At 41.9% G+C, this 14,784-nt stretch overlaps 1 protein-coding gene across 7 annotated transcripts in view; it reads right to left on the minus strand.

Annotated features, from left to right (window-relative positions):
• Nucleotides 1-14,784, minus strand: part of DENND4C (DENN domain containing 4C) — a 318,792-nt gene that overhangs the window by 123,036 nt on the left and 180,972 nt on the right. For all 7 annotated transcript variants that reach the window (XM_033919674.1, XM_033919664.1, XM_033919681.1 and 4 more), the window contains 5 exons: nt 14,485-14,615; nt 10,427-10,559; nt 9,514-9,720; nt 8,394-8,522; nt 1,925-2,069 (listed from right to left, as the gene is read on the minus strand). In XM_033919674.1, coding sequence (XP_033775565.1) covers nt 1,925-2,069; nt 8,394-8,522; nt 9,514-9,720; nt 10,427-10,559; nt 14,485-14,615 — 745 coding nt within the window. The remainder of the gene's footprint in view (nt 1-1,924; nt 2,070-8,393; nt 8,523-9,513; nt 9,721-10,426; nt 10,560-14,484; nt 14,616-14,784) is intronic.

The raw sequence follows: 14,784 nt of genomic DNA on the forward strand, positions 1-14,784 counted from the left end.
AGAATGACACAGTGGCTTTTACCCTCGGCTAGCCATGGGTAACCCGCTGAAACGGGAGAGAGAAAAGAAGTGGTTGCCGTGGGTATGGGGAGAAGGCCATTCACTGCCCCTGGAGCGGTGAATGGCCTTGTCTCCGCAGTGAAGTAAGAGAACGCGCGCAGTCACTGATCGTGCGGTCCAGCAGCCCCCTCCCTCTTTCCTTTCGATCTCCCTCCCTTCCCCTCACCTTATCTGCCAGCGGTACGAGCAAGCGTTTCAACAAGTCGCATGTGGCTGCCCCAAACCTCTCCTCCGACGCAACCGGAAATAGGAAATTGCGTCAGAGGAGAAGTTTGAAGCAGTCACATGCGACCCGCTGAAAGACTTGTGTATCAAAAGGTACAGAATTTTTTAAAGCTTTTTCTGGGAAGTGGTTAGGAGGGGTCTGCAGGACCACCAGGGTATTTTTAAGCTTGGGGGGTTGGGGGAATGAAGGGACCAAGATAGGTCCACATCTTCGATATGCAGCTATTAGAAAAGCTTGCACAGTGAGCCTAGATCTCTTAACAAAAACCTAACCTCGTGGAGAGATACTATAAAACCCACCGGGCAGCCATGGAAAAACTTACAGCTTGGAGAGTGGGTTGGCTCGAGCTAGGGAGTTGGGAAACTCTGATTCAAGCCCTCAGGACATACATGAGAGCAACAGCCATTGTCTGGCCCATCTTTTCAAAGAACATGGAGAGGATGAGAAAGGAAAACTTAGACTTCAGCACAGACAGGATTTCGGAAGGTAAACAGGCACGAAATGCTCCTGTTGCCAAGTTAGAATGCCCTCCCATCCATTGAATTCATTACAAAATATGCCCATTTTCACCTACAAAATTACATTACATTACATTAGTGATTTCTATTCCGCTTGTGCCTTGCGGTTCTAAGCGGATTACAATTAGAAGAGATATGGACATTACCGAGAGAATTACATAAAACAATGATTCAAGTAAGTTACATGTTATGGTAGAATGTTACAAATTTAAAGATATCAGGAATTTATCCGAGAGAGTTACATAGCAAGATTCAGGTAATTACAGGATACAGTGGGGAATAACATTAAATTCGGGTAACAGAAGAGAGTTACCTAACATTGAGGTTATTAAAGGATACAGTGGGGAATTTTTACATAGCAAGAATTATTCATTTTCTTAACCAAGATATCTCAAAACAAAAACATTCTGGGAGATTCGATCACCGTTCGACTATCTTTGTTCAAACACAGACCGGACAACTGTTTTCAGTTTGACAGAAGAATACTGCCTTTAGTTTATTCAGATGGATCATTTCCATTTCAAAAGGAACACAATTTGTATGTCATAAATATTTCTAAGTGGGGACTTTCTAATGCCATAATATTAAAAAGAGGGGTGTACGTATCCCTTTCATACACTAGTAAATAGACTGATGTTTTTATAATGCAAAACTTTGTGTTGATAAACATTTATAAGCAAAGCCCTGCCAGCTGAACGTCTCTTCCTATAGTTCAGCAGCCAGAACTTTGATTTATAAAATGACAATTGTACAGAATATTGTTTCTTTTTATACTTTAATAAGATAAGTTCAGTATATAACTATTCAAGGCTTGTGCAGATAGGGTCAGATGGTTTGTGGGGACAAGACGAGAACCAAGCTCATGGGGACGGGGACCGCAACCGAGCTTGCGGGGATGGGGCTGGGGACGAGCTCACGGGGACGGGGTGGAGATGGGGACAAATTTTTCCCCCTTGTCATTCTCTACGTATATGTATGAGAGAAATGCATCCAAACTTCAGTAAGCATCATCCCTGGCAGCAGCACACACCGATCTATTCCCCTAGTATTAGCATATTTCACAGTGTGTAGACAGGAAAACATTGCCTCCCCGACTGAGCCATCCTTTGGCTAATGTTACCTGAAGCTGGGGAGGGCAGGGGGCTGTGCGCTGCTTTCTTCAGGGCCTGTCTGAACTGTGCTGTGCCACGTACCACGTTCCGTACCGTGGTCCATAGAAAATTCCCACTGCGACTGCTGTTCGGCCAAGGGCTCATCAACACAACCTGCACAGGGGAGTGGGAGACATAAAGGGATAGGTAAAGAAAATGGATAAGGAGGTTTTTTTCAAAACATCTAGAACAAGCCAGGGAACTCTGCAGTTACATTCTGTTTCGGTAGCTCATGCTTGAATACATAAAAACAAAAGGGGTAGAAGGATAACTCTTTTTTAAGAAGTCCAAATGTGCCTGTTTTGGGGTCTTATTTTACTGAACTGCAATGCTTTCACACTAAACTCACAGTGAACCACTAGCTCTAGTTACTGGGATGAGCCCACAAAATGCAACATTGATTCCTTTACACTACCCTAAGTCTACTCTTTCTAAGCCATAGCTTCAGATTTAATGCTTACTAACAATTCCCTGATGTAAGAATGTCCTTTTTCTGTTAGCAATAAATTTATTTATTCATTCATTCAATTTTCTATATCGTTCTCTCAGGGCAGCTCAAAATGGTTTACATGAATTTATTCAGGTACTCAAGCATTTTCCCCTGTCTGTCCAGTGGACTCATAATCTATCTAATGTACCTGGGGCAATGGGGGATCAGGCGTCCCACCCTGGGTCGCAAAGAGCAGCATGGTTTTGAACCCACAACCTTAGGGTGCTGAGGCTGCAGCTATAACCAATGCACCACACTCTCAGACATAGCTTGGTAAAATATAGCATGGTAAGCATTGTCTGACAAAATAGCAAAACATAGTTAACAAAGCTTGGCAGAAACATATGACAAAACATGGTATGATGAAAAATAGTACTGCGAGCATAGTTCAGCAAAAACAAGCTCTCTTTGACGTCAGCACTATTTTTGCTCCCCTGCATCCTCAGACAAAGGTACCTGAGAATCCAAGGTACTCACTCAAACAGTACAAATAACAAGTTATTGCACTGTGGTTTACTACAGTATTTTTCCTTTGGAGGTGGCGGATAAGGGGGAAAGGGGTGCCGACTCATTTTTACAATGCCTGGTGAGATCAGGACAAATTCTCTAAACGGAAAAAATCAGAGCTACTGTACTTCACAAACTGCTGAGGAATGGCAAAAGGAAAATGGGGAAGAACTAACACAAGTACGGAGTATTTAACTTAAAATTGCAACATAACTGTGTTCTGGAATTTATGAATGTTCGCCTGGGGGGGGAGTGAGAGAAATGATAGTTAGATTTCTGTAAAGTAATCTTTTCCCAAAGGTTTGAGATGTCCCTCTTAAGAGTCAGGACAGGGCACTGCAACCTGTTTAAACAAACTAAAGTACACCCTAAGGCAGTGGTTCTTAAACCTGTCCTGGGAGACCCCCAGTTGGGTTTTCAAGATACGCCTAAATATTATCTATTCTATAAAGTAGGTAGTAAGCATGCTGTAACAGAAATGGGGGTAGAATATGGTTGTATTCAACAAAGAAGTGGACTGGAAGTTGTTATAACTGGAACGGGAGTTGTCTGAATAGGGATATAAGGCTCATGGAGAGGAAGTGAGGTCATGCAGTTTGATTTCCTGGTAGAAGGTGTGCTTCCTGTTTGTCAGCATGTATTTTCATTAGGGATATTTTGAAAACATGACTGGATGGGGTCCCCCAGGACAGGTTTAAGAACCACTGCCCTATGGAATTATGTGCCAAACAATTCAAAATTATACACTAAACAAAATCTATGGATTAAAAAAATGGAGAAATTAAAGTCTTAACTAATTTAACTAATTTTCAGTCCCTTCAGACCAGCCCAGATGATGGATCATGCACTCCTACCAGCAGGTGTGTGAAGACAGAATTACAGACTTCTGGCAGAGACAAAATTGTGCAGTCCCTACCAGAGCCGTATCAAAGCAGAAATATAAAACAAATCCTGTAACCAGCTACACTAATAAAGCCACTAATCAATTCACTCTTATGGCTCTGTGTGCAGGTGTGCTTTGCTGCAATAAGTGCAGTTGTCACATGCAGCAGAACATGACAGCACTTCTGCTCTGATATGCTTTAGCTCTTCAGGTTTCTCAGGTTTCTTATTCTTCCCCTTCCCTTCTCCCCAAGCTAAACACCCCATAGCAAGTTCACAATGCTCGTCCTGGGGAAAAAAAAAGGGAACAGACAAAATCCAGAGTTTTTCCATCCAAGTTCTGGAGGAACTAAAGTAGCAAGTAAGACCTAATTTCTCCTTTGAGATTCTTCCAGACTGGCATAAAATTGCTTCAACTGTGGTGAGTCCCTAGCTTCAAGCAGAAAATGGGAGGAGGAATAAATTATAGCGCAAATAAATTGCGGAGGACTGATTGTCAAAAACTGAATATCTTGCGCTGAACTCTGATCTAATCAATAGTGATTAGTAAATGTATGAACTGAGGACCAAGTTGCTGCTTTGCAGATAATCTTGAATTGGGATGGATTTCAAATTTGCAACTGAGGAAGCTGTTGCTCATACTTATTGTGCTCCAATCTGTCCGGGAGGAGACTGATGAGCTATAGCATAGCAAAAAGAGATGCAATGGGCAATCCGCAAGGATATTCTGTTTTGATACTAAGTTGCCTTGAGTAGTTGAATTGAAGGAGACAAAGAGCTGATTAGTGTTGTGAATAGTCGCAGTTCTGTCCAGGTAGAAAAGTAAAGCTCTTCTGCAATCCAGTGTGTGCAGACTTTGCTCCGCTGAAGAAGTGTGAGAAGGAGGAAAATACGATGGTAAGATTATTGATTGGTTGATATGGAAATCTTAACAAACTTTGGAAGAAATTTTGGGTAAGTCCACATGAGCACCTTATTGGGGAAAAATTGGAGGTATGGATAATAATGACTAGTTCTTGCAATTCACTAACTATTCTTGCAGACTCCAAGGGTTCAAAAGGATCTTTCATCAACTGGTCCAAAACAACTTTAAGATCCCAAGCTGGAAGTGGAGCCCAGAGGTTAGTGAGACCTCTAGGAAACGAGAAACTAGAGGATTGTGTGAAATTGGCTTCCCATCTAGAGGGTGATGGTATGCAGAGATGGCTGACAGATGAAAATGTACAGATTTGGCCTTAATACCGGAATCTGATAAGTGCAGCAAATATGCTAAAATTAAAGTGATCGGGCAGCAAAAAGGATGTTGATTTGGGAATGTGCCCAGATGGAAAAACGTTTCAATTAAGTTGATAAGACTTTCTTGTGAATGGGTGTCTGGCTGCAAGAAGAACCAATTTCACTGATGGAGACAGGGATGTCAGCAAGGATCGTCCATTCAATTTCTTTTTTTTTTTTTATAAATTCTTTATTCATTTTAAAACTTTCATCAAGTGTACAAAAATTGCAACACAATAACATAGATTTAACCACTTGTACATCTTATCATTATAACTTATAGTTGTAAATATAACCCTCCCTCTCCCATCCTGAAATCCCTTTAGTAATTTTTATTTTTTCATATAATAGAGACCCTCCCCCCACCCCACCTTTATCTTACATATTAAATATAGAAATATTAGAAAAATGGCATCAATCATGACAAAAGGACATTAATGGTTCCCAAATTTTAATAAAGTTTTTATAATTTCCATTTTGTACCGCTATTGATCTTTCCATTCTGTATATGTGGCAAACTAAATTCCACCAAAATTTAAAATTGAGCCTACTATGGTCTTTCCAGTTATTAGTAATATGTTGAATGGCTACTCCGGTCAAAATCAATAAAAGTTTGTTATTACACATTGATATTTGACTCTTTTTTCTCATAGACATATCAAAAAGTACAGTATCATAAGTTAATGCTACTTGATTTTCCAATAAACAATTTACTTGATCCCAGATTGAGTTCCAAAAGGCTAAGATATGGGGACAATAGAACAAAAGATGATCTAAAGTCCCTATATCCAGATTACAATGCCAGCATCTATTTCCATGCGGTGAAACTGAGGCTGTGAAGATTGGGATGAAACATTCTGTTAGGAGAGAAGAGACGGATGATTCCCTAAAGGAAATAGAGGAGAGTTGAGAAAGTCCAGGAGGATCGAATACCAGATTTGCCTGGGCCAATGAGGAGCAATGAGAATTATTTGAGCGCTGTCTATGACGACTTTCTGAAGAATTTTGGAAATTACTGGAATCAGTAGGAAGGCATAAAGTAGAGTAAGATTCTATGGGATGGAAAAAGCATCTCTTGCGATTGCATGAAGCGCAGGATGTAGGGAGAAATACTAGGTTAACTGAGCATTGACCCTGGAAGCAAAAAGGTCTATTACAGGGGTGCCCCATTGTTGAAAAATGTGTTGTACCACTTCTGGATTTAAAGTCCACTCGTGAGGATCGAGTTTGCAACTGAGGGAGTCTGCAATGATATCAGCTTTTCTGGAGATGTACGACACTTGTAATTCTGTGGAGGAGAGAGCAAAGGTCCATAGATGGTAGGCTTCTTTGCAAAGGGGAAAGGACCCCAATCCCCCTTGCTTGTTCAGATAGAACATTGCTACTTGGTTGTCTGTTTGGATAAGTTGATACGTGTTGCAAATCCAAGGGCTAAATGCTCGAAGAGCATAACAGATTGCCTGCAGTTCCAAAAGATTATGAGAAAGCGTTGTTCTGTTTCTGAACACAGACCTTGAGACTGGAGGTGGTTGAGATGCGCTCCCCAACCTTGGTTGAGGCATCTGTTTTAATGATGAGGAGAGGAGGAGATGGCTGGAATAGACATCCTCATTGAAGGGACTGAGAGTGAATCCATCAGGAGAGGGAAGCGTTTACTCTTGCTGGTAAAGGAACTAAAGTTTGCCGAATTCGCCTTGAGATGCCATTGCAGGGTGTCGCATGTGCAGTCTTGCATGTGGTACCAAAGAAAGGGATGCCACCAAGTGACCAACGAGGTGTCGAATGCTGCATGCAGGGGGGGATTTTCTTATCTGGCTTGCTAGAGTGATTATTGCTTGATGACACTCTTCTGGAAGATAGGCTCTTGCAGTGACTGTGTTGAGACATGCCCAATAAATGTGAGACAACGAACTGGTTGACTAGTCGAAGTTGATCATGAAACCCAGCACTTGTAGGGAATGCACTGTGGTTTGAATGGTGAGAAGCAACTGCTCTCTGGAGTGTGCTATTAGGAGCCAGTTGTCTAGGTAAGGAAATACCAAGTGATCCTAACTCTTCAAGTCGACTGCTACCAAGCTACAGAACAAAGCTATAGAAGAAGTGCCCAATCATCAGCATTACCAGGAATTCTATTCCAGATTTTTCCTTCAACCCTTAAATGCCTGTCTCAAAACAGAGAAATTTCGGATGATTTCACTTCCAGCAATACTTCCACTTCTCAGAAGCATCACACGGTTCAATTTCTGGATCAGGTCTTTTGTTACTTGGGACAGCCAGTGCTGGAGATGCTACTGAAGCAAATCCAAACAAACGAAACTGTGGAAACTGAATGTTCATGGGCCTAAAGTTGTAGTTTATTCAAAGTGTCTTAACAACAACAATAAAAGCTAAAATCACAATAAAATCTCTATCCACATTAATCATCAAAGAACCCAACACGGGCCATGTTTCGGCCGACTTCTTCATGGATCCAAGATGTAATAATGCAGTCTTTGAAAAATGTGGACAAAATCTGGAAAACCAATTGTAGAAACTGAGAGCTTAGTACGAAATAGCAGTGCTGTCAGCCTCTGAGATGGGAGGATGGAGCCCTTAATATCTAGTAGTCAAGACTTAATTATAAGTGCAGGATTATGAAGGGGGTTCTAATGCATGCACCCCCCACCCCTTCATGTGACTGCCATAATGATTAGGCTAGGTTCAGCAGAAGAGGGGAAACAGAGGGGGAAAATGCCCTGAGACTGTAGCAAAGGCTCAAGATGCTGCAAACTCAGTGCAGACTATTTCTAGTCGAGCTGGAAGTCAAGAGGAAACTGCCAGCCCAAAGACACACAGTACTCCTTGCACCAAGAATACAAGGCGACAAAAAAAGGGAACACCCCCCCCCCCAAAAAAAAAAAAAAAATCCTTTACTCTAGCCTCTATCAATAAATCCATCTTTATGCTCTGTTCACTACAGCAAGTACTGTATTGGTTCAAAATAGATAATAGGGTGTTCTTAATGACATTTCATGTCCTAAAATTCATCTCCTCTTATATTTCCACTAAAGATTGCTCCTGAGGTAGTCTGATAGGGCCCATCCACAAGGTCAAATAATTGCCACAGACTAAAAAGGATGCAATAATAACCCAGTGGGGCTCAACAGAGAGAAAGGTAAGCAGCAGCATCATACCAGCTGGAGAAGAGGAAGCAGTTTGCAGCCTATTCATAAACCCTTGCTAATTCAGTCCAGTGACATTCTGTACTGCAAAAATTATGGTCCCACTGTACAAATCATACCTACCTTGTTGTAATAACCATATGTTATGGCATTAGGTTGCACGCCAGCATTTTTCATTTCAAAAAGAACCTTCAGTGCCAGAAGAGGATTGCTCCAAATGCCACACAACTGCATCACAACTCTATAACAGACCTGAGACAATCCAAAATATTAAATATCAGCAACAGGGTAACCCGGGCACAATTAGTTCAGATACCAACATCAAGGTCAATATTATTTGCAGATTATTTGGATCTAAACAGAAGCTGGCCAAAAATTAGAGGAGACCTTGCCTAGAAATTCCCTGAGACTCACAATGAAGACATAGTTCACATAAAGGTCAACTATTGGATCTGCATACATAGGGAGGCTGAGTCCAAAATGCTGCAATGCCAGATAGCATGTCAGTCAGCACTAGTATCAATATCTCCTCTTAACATAGGGTTACTAGATGTCCAGGTTTCCCCAGACATGTCCTTTTTTTGAGGACTCTGTTGAGAGTCTGGGCAGATTTTTTATTTTACAACTTTGGTCCGGGGAAACTGGACATCTAATAACCCTACAGCAGTTCATGCACCTAGCTGGAGTCCTCCCCCCCCCCCAACCTGCGGATCTGGTGCTTGCTCACCCGATGCTGTTGTAATTCTTCAGGCTGTTGGCAGTGTAACTGAAGTAAAACACACTGTCTTGGCGACCTGAAGGTCCTCCTCTACTACTGCTTCCTGTCCCCACATTGAAAAGGAAAGCAGCGTGTTTACTTCAGTCACACTGCCAATGGCCTGAAGGGTTACAGCAGTGCCGGATAAGCATCACTCATGCACAGAGGCCCTCTAGACACTGGGCAAAAGCTCCGGGGAAGGAGACACGAGGTTCATGAGGGGGGTGGGGGCCAGGGGACAGAATAGGGTAGAGCCATGTGTCCCCCTTTTTTATTAAAGAAAGAAATCTGGAACACCTAACTCAATAAACTACTGCAAGTTTGTAAAGTAAGCAATGTGGAACAAAATACCATAAAGGACATTTCCCTGACAGGTGCTGGGAGACACACTGAAAAGAATAAGATAGAAGAGATTTTGCAGAGAAGTGAAATTAGATATATGGTGTCATTAAAATACACTGTGTGCGCACAAACTACACATCTCACCTCATCCAGGGGCTCCACCTCCGTCACTCTCATCTTCACTAGCACATCATAGGCCTGCTGTAGGGCCCTGGCCTTGGGATGAGAAGCACTAGCATAGGCTGGTAGACAGATGAACCACAAACTATAACAGTGGCTGAATAGGCATTTGGCCCACTGTGGCGGGTTGCTGTAATATTTTCTGGCTAATTTATGAGCTGTTTTTGTCTCCTGAAAGTAAAAAAGTACCAATATAAAAATAAAACTCCTACTCTTATATAGGGATCCTTGCAGAAAACAAGCGCGCTCTCGAACAGAGGACAAAACATTCCCAAAACACCAGGCGAGTAAAAAACAGAACTGAGTGCAATATTGCCCAGCACTAAGACTTCTAGCATTAATGTGCTGCTTTCCAGCAGGTTCTTAGCCTGTTAAGAAGAATCTGCTAATGATTCTGACAAATACCTGGGGAGAGGGGAAGGGAACAGAGGGAATAATAGGGTTTGGCTTACAGCAAAGGTTTGATAGGAGCGCCTTCAGCACACTGATCAGACATGCTTTATGAACACATACTTTGCACTGGGGTGTGGTGACAGGTCTAGGACGGAGGGGAGGCACTGACATAATAAGCATGTTATGAGTGAAGTTGTAAGGCAGCACAAAACCATGTACTGCACAGGAAAACAGCTTAGTTTTAAATAAATTAGTACAAGAGCTGCCACTGATCTCACCAGCAGAAAATATAATTTCATGTAGAGAGACAGGTGGGTCATGTCAGTGTTTTGAGTTTTTTCTCAAGTAGCAAATTTCCTCTCAACAATAAGCGGTCAACTTTTCAAGGCTAAGGAAACACTGGGAACGGGGGGCAGGTAGAAACAAGGAGGAAGAAGGGGCTCCCCCTCTCTATGCCCAAAAGCATTAAGCAGGCAGTTCCTACCTGTTTGGTCCTCTTGGCTATGAATGGCGAACTACTGGAAGCCCGGCTTGTGGGTGTGTGACCGTTGAAAGCATGTGTTAAGTCTTTGGGCCGGTCAAAGAGCTTATAATCGAGCCTTGGGAAGTATTTATAACTAAAAGTAAAAATAAGTATGTTAATCAAGTTTTCTATTTCGCCTTGACCTATTATTCAGTTCAAGATTGGATTATATTACAAGAGGTTGAGTCAGTTACCCAGGAAGTTACAATGGACAGTTTAGCTTGACACAGACATTCAATAGTTGCTAGATCAATACAGCTATGTCATAGTTACAAATACATCGTTATGTCTCAGGAGTTGCATTGGACAGTTTAGAAATGGGCTTTTACAATTATCATTTCAGTTACTTCTGGGTTTTCTGAACCTGAGATTGTGATCATAAGTTTGTAGTGTAAGTGGTAGTTGGTTCCAGCATTTTGCTAATTGATATTGGATAGATAAGGTAATTTGCCTGGTAGACTTTATATTGTTGCATGCTGGGAATTTTCAGTGAAAAAGATTTCAGGTGGAATATCTGTTGGAGGCACCCTAGAGTAGGGTGGCCAACTCTTGTTAGGTAGTTAAGAGCATTCCCTCTCAGGATCTTAAAGGCAGTGATGCCTAATTTAAACTCGATCCTTGCGGTTATGGCAGCCAATGTAGTTTCATATAGTATGGCTGTAGGTGTTTCAATTTCCATAGTCCATATATGAGTCTTACTGCTGTATTTTGAGTTACCACAAGAATCACCTTGATGAAAGTGCTAGGTAATGTAATGTAATGTAATTTATTTCTTATATATCGCTAATCCGTTAGGTTCTAAGCGGTTTACAGAAAATACTGTTCGGTAGCTCAAATGGGAGTGTGGACAACTGAAAGTGTCATAACATGTCACCACAAGAACCTCCTGTGTGCTGGGAAAATGGGAATATGCAAATAAGCGTCCATCAAGTCCAGCAAAGCTAGAAATTCCCCCAGCGTTACTGAGGCAATAACTGACCTTACTGTTTCTATGCAGAAATGAGTTATCTTGAGAGCTGCATTTACTGACTTCAAGTCCAGTATTGGTCTTCAATCTTTCAAGTCTCTCTTGGGCCTGATGAAGTATATGGAGTGAGCATCTGCCTCTGCCTAAGCCCTATTCTCCTTCTTGTACAGACTCAATGGCTAAAAGAGCCAAGAATCACTGTATCATTGCTTGGACATTGGTCACTTTCTCCGGTGGGCTGAAGAATCTAGGAAGAAATCTCGCAGAGGGCTGAAGAACTCTAGTCTGTAGCCCTCACGATAATGTTCAAGACCCACTGGTCTGATGTAATCCTTGTCCAAAACTCCCAGTAAGCCAAAAATCTTTCTCCTACGTGCGGAGGATCGGCTACTGATTTGGCATTATTGCTGCTTCTTACAGACTGCTGAAGGATGAGAACTGGAGGATTGAGGACGCCTGGCGCCTCCAAATCTCTGGCTGGAGCCCTGGTAGGATCTCTGAATGGAAGGCAAGCCTGTATACTAGTGGAACCTTCTAGAACCCTGAAAATTACCCCGATCAGATCTTATAGTGGTCCTTAGTCAAGTGTCTGCCAATGTCTTGAGGCATTGCTCTGTCACACCTGTCAGCAGGTCATCCAGACCCTTGCCAAACAGCACTTGCCCCTTAAAAGGCAGCCTTAAGGTGGCCTTGGAGGTCAAATCTCTCACTCATTGCCTGATCCAGAGCAGTGTGCAGGTGGAAATAGAATAAGCAGAAACCTAGTGTTCATGTCCCTGAACATGTCATAAGAACATAAGAACTGCCATACTGGTACAGACCGAAGGTCCATCAAGTCTAGTATTTTGTGGAGAGAGTGGGCATCTCTCCTGCTGATCTTTAATTTGTCTTTTTTATTTTTTAATTATTATTTTAATTTGCACAAGTGTGTGTATGGTGGGGGAGGGAAGGGATCTAAGCTGTCAAGCCTTACTTTCTTGTCAGTGCGCTCAGGCAATGATCAGAAAGTAAGCCAACAACAGCTCAGACCTGTCGGCAAATTTTGGCCGCAATTGTGGCACAATGAGGTTAGAGAATCACTCGGTGATTGTAGAGAATCGTTCAGATTGATCAATTTAATATTAATGACCTCCTTGTACTACACTTGCATGCCAGTATGAGACTGCTAGAAAACTTGTAAAAGACCTTGGTAAGTTGTTTTGATAATCTGCCAGCTGGAACCAGTTTAACAAGCATGTTAAAGGCAAATTTTAGTTTTGCGAATCTGGCCCCAAGACAGACAGTTAACCATGCCTTTATTACAGCAAGACTAGACTACTGCAATGAAATACTAGCAGGTCTTCTGAAATACCCTCTTCAAAGGTTGCAACCTGTTCAGCGTATGGCAATTAGGAAAGACTTGCAAATTGCATCTTCTTTATTGATACCATTTCCATTGATTACCATTTCCAGTTTAAGTTCTTGCTTTTAATATATAATGCCATTTAGCAACAATGTTGGTGTTAAAAAAAACCTGTCTGCCAAGTTTGCAAAGAATTTCTTCTTTCCCTCTCATCTTTGTCTTAGGCTTACTTATATTCTACTTGTCATTCAGCACCTTTTATTTTTTAAATTATTTAGCACCCACCTTATGGGATTTTTTGGGCCAAACCATCACAAAATAAGTTTAATGAACTGAAGACAAATCATTTTAGCATTGCATCTGTGGCCGGAAAACAGGTTTTTCAGTAGATGTCTGGTTTCTCAGCATCCATTTTGTGAGGAGACAATCCAGATGCATGAATCTTTTGAAGTATTCTATTCTGTGCACGTTGCTGCTGGTAACACTATATGGATGTTTGAAGACTGATCTTGGTATTGATTGGATATTCTGTCCTATTTGATTGTATGGAATTCTATTCCTTTTTTAAAACAATTATTTTAGAAAACTTAGATATGTACTGAAACTCCAAGATCTGTCTCACGGGATACCCACCAAAAATAACCTTATGGTGTAAGACTCTTTAGAGATGTTTTTCACAAGGGCTAAAACAGAGCAGAAGTTAAAGCCTTTATAACCAAATTAAGACTCCAGTTTGGAAGAAGTCAATGCACTGGAAGCTGAAGATGTATCGCCTCCTTTAAGAAATGGATCACATCAGGGTGGCAAGCTAACAAGGTGCCCTGAATGCAACCCTGAAAAATATACAAGCATCACAACCTGCACTACGAGAGAACTAACAGACAATTCCTTATTTGGAGTTTCCTAAAGGAAAGCCAGATTACAGGGCAGTGAAGCCTGACCAAGCATAAAGCCACACTCCCCACACCATGCTTCAAAAGACACTGCAAATTCTAACACAGGGCATGGATGTTGACCTTTTACATATCTACATAAGTATTGCATTAAGTGTCTAGATACGTGGCATATAATTTTTCTGCTTCAGGTGAGACTTTTAAATGGACAAACCATAATACAGAAAGGGTGACAGGTCTTCCATTAACACCAGACCCTAAACCAAAAGCCCCCTGAGACAAAGACCTTCTCTGATCTTCAACTTGAGTCATCATTCCATGGTCAACTGAGCGAATTCACAACCGCTAAAATGACCAGGCTGAAATACATTATCCTCTGTTTTGCCTATCAAGGGCCGCAGGGGAATATACAGAGAACCTCTCCTCCAGGGGCGGTTATGGCTGCAACTGTGCAACAGAAGTCAACAATCTAGATGCACAGTGAAACCCTGAAGAGAAGCAGGCTGCATAGTGGCCTTTATAGGGCAGGACTTACCACCTTTGCTTCTGTCACTATCTGCTGGTAGAGGGGCATAACCCACAGTATGGACTGATTTGGATGACAATAAAGAATGAGTTTTGTGCATACTGGGACATGAGTCTCACTACTAATCCAGAGTATGATCTCATTCTCTCAAATGTACTGCTAAAGCTTGCTACAGTACATGCCAAAGACAGTTCCTTTACAAACACCAACAGCCCCTCCACCCAAACCAACTGAATTGAATTGTACAATTTGACCTGTCCCTAACCATTCTTTTTTTTCTTGTTACTGTACCAGTATTTTATGGCTGGCTCCTGCCCATCATCAGGTGGTGGCTCTGGTGGCATTATGAAGACAGTGTGTTCACTCTTCTGAGAATCATCCAGCTCAATCAGCCTGGTATCTTCAGCAGACTCTACATCGACCTAAAACCCAAAACACAAGTTTCAGGCATCAGCGAAATGGCAGCCAGTATGCTCACACTAACAAGATACCAATGACATACACCAGTGGTCTCAAACTTGTGGCCTAAGGGCCACATGCGGCCCGCCAGGAACTATTTTGTGTCCCTCAGTATGTTTATCATAATCACAA

This window comes from Geotrypetes seraphini, chromosome 1 (genome assembly GCF_902459505.1).
Source record: "Geotrypetes seraphini chromosome 1, aGeoSer1.1, whole genome shotgun sequence".
In the NCBI taxonomy this organism is placed as follows: domain Eukaryota; kingdom Metazoa; phylum Chordata; class Amphibia; order Gymnophiona; family Dermophiidae; genus Geotrypetes; species Geotrypetes seraphini.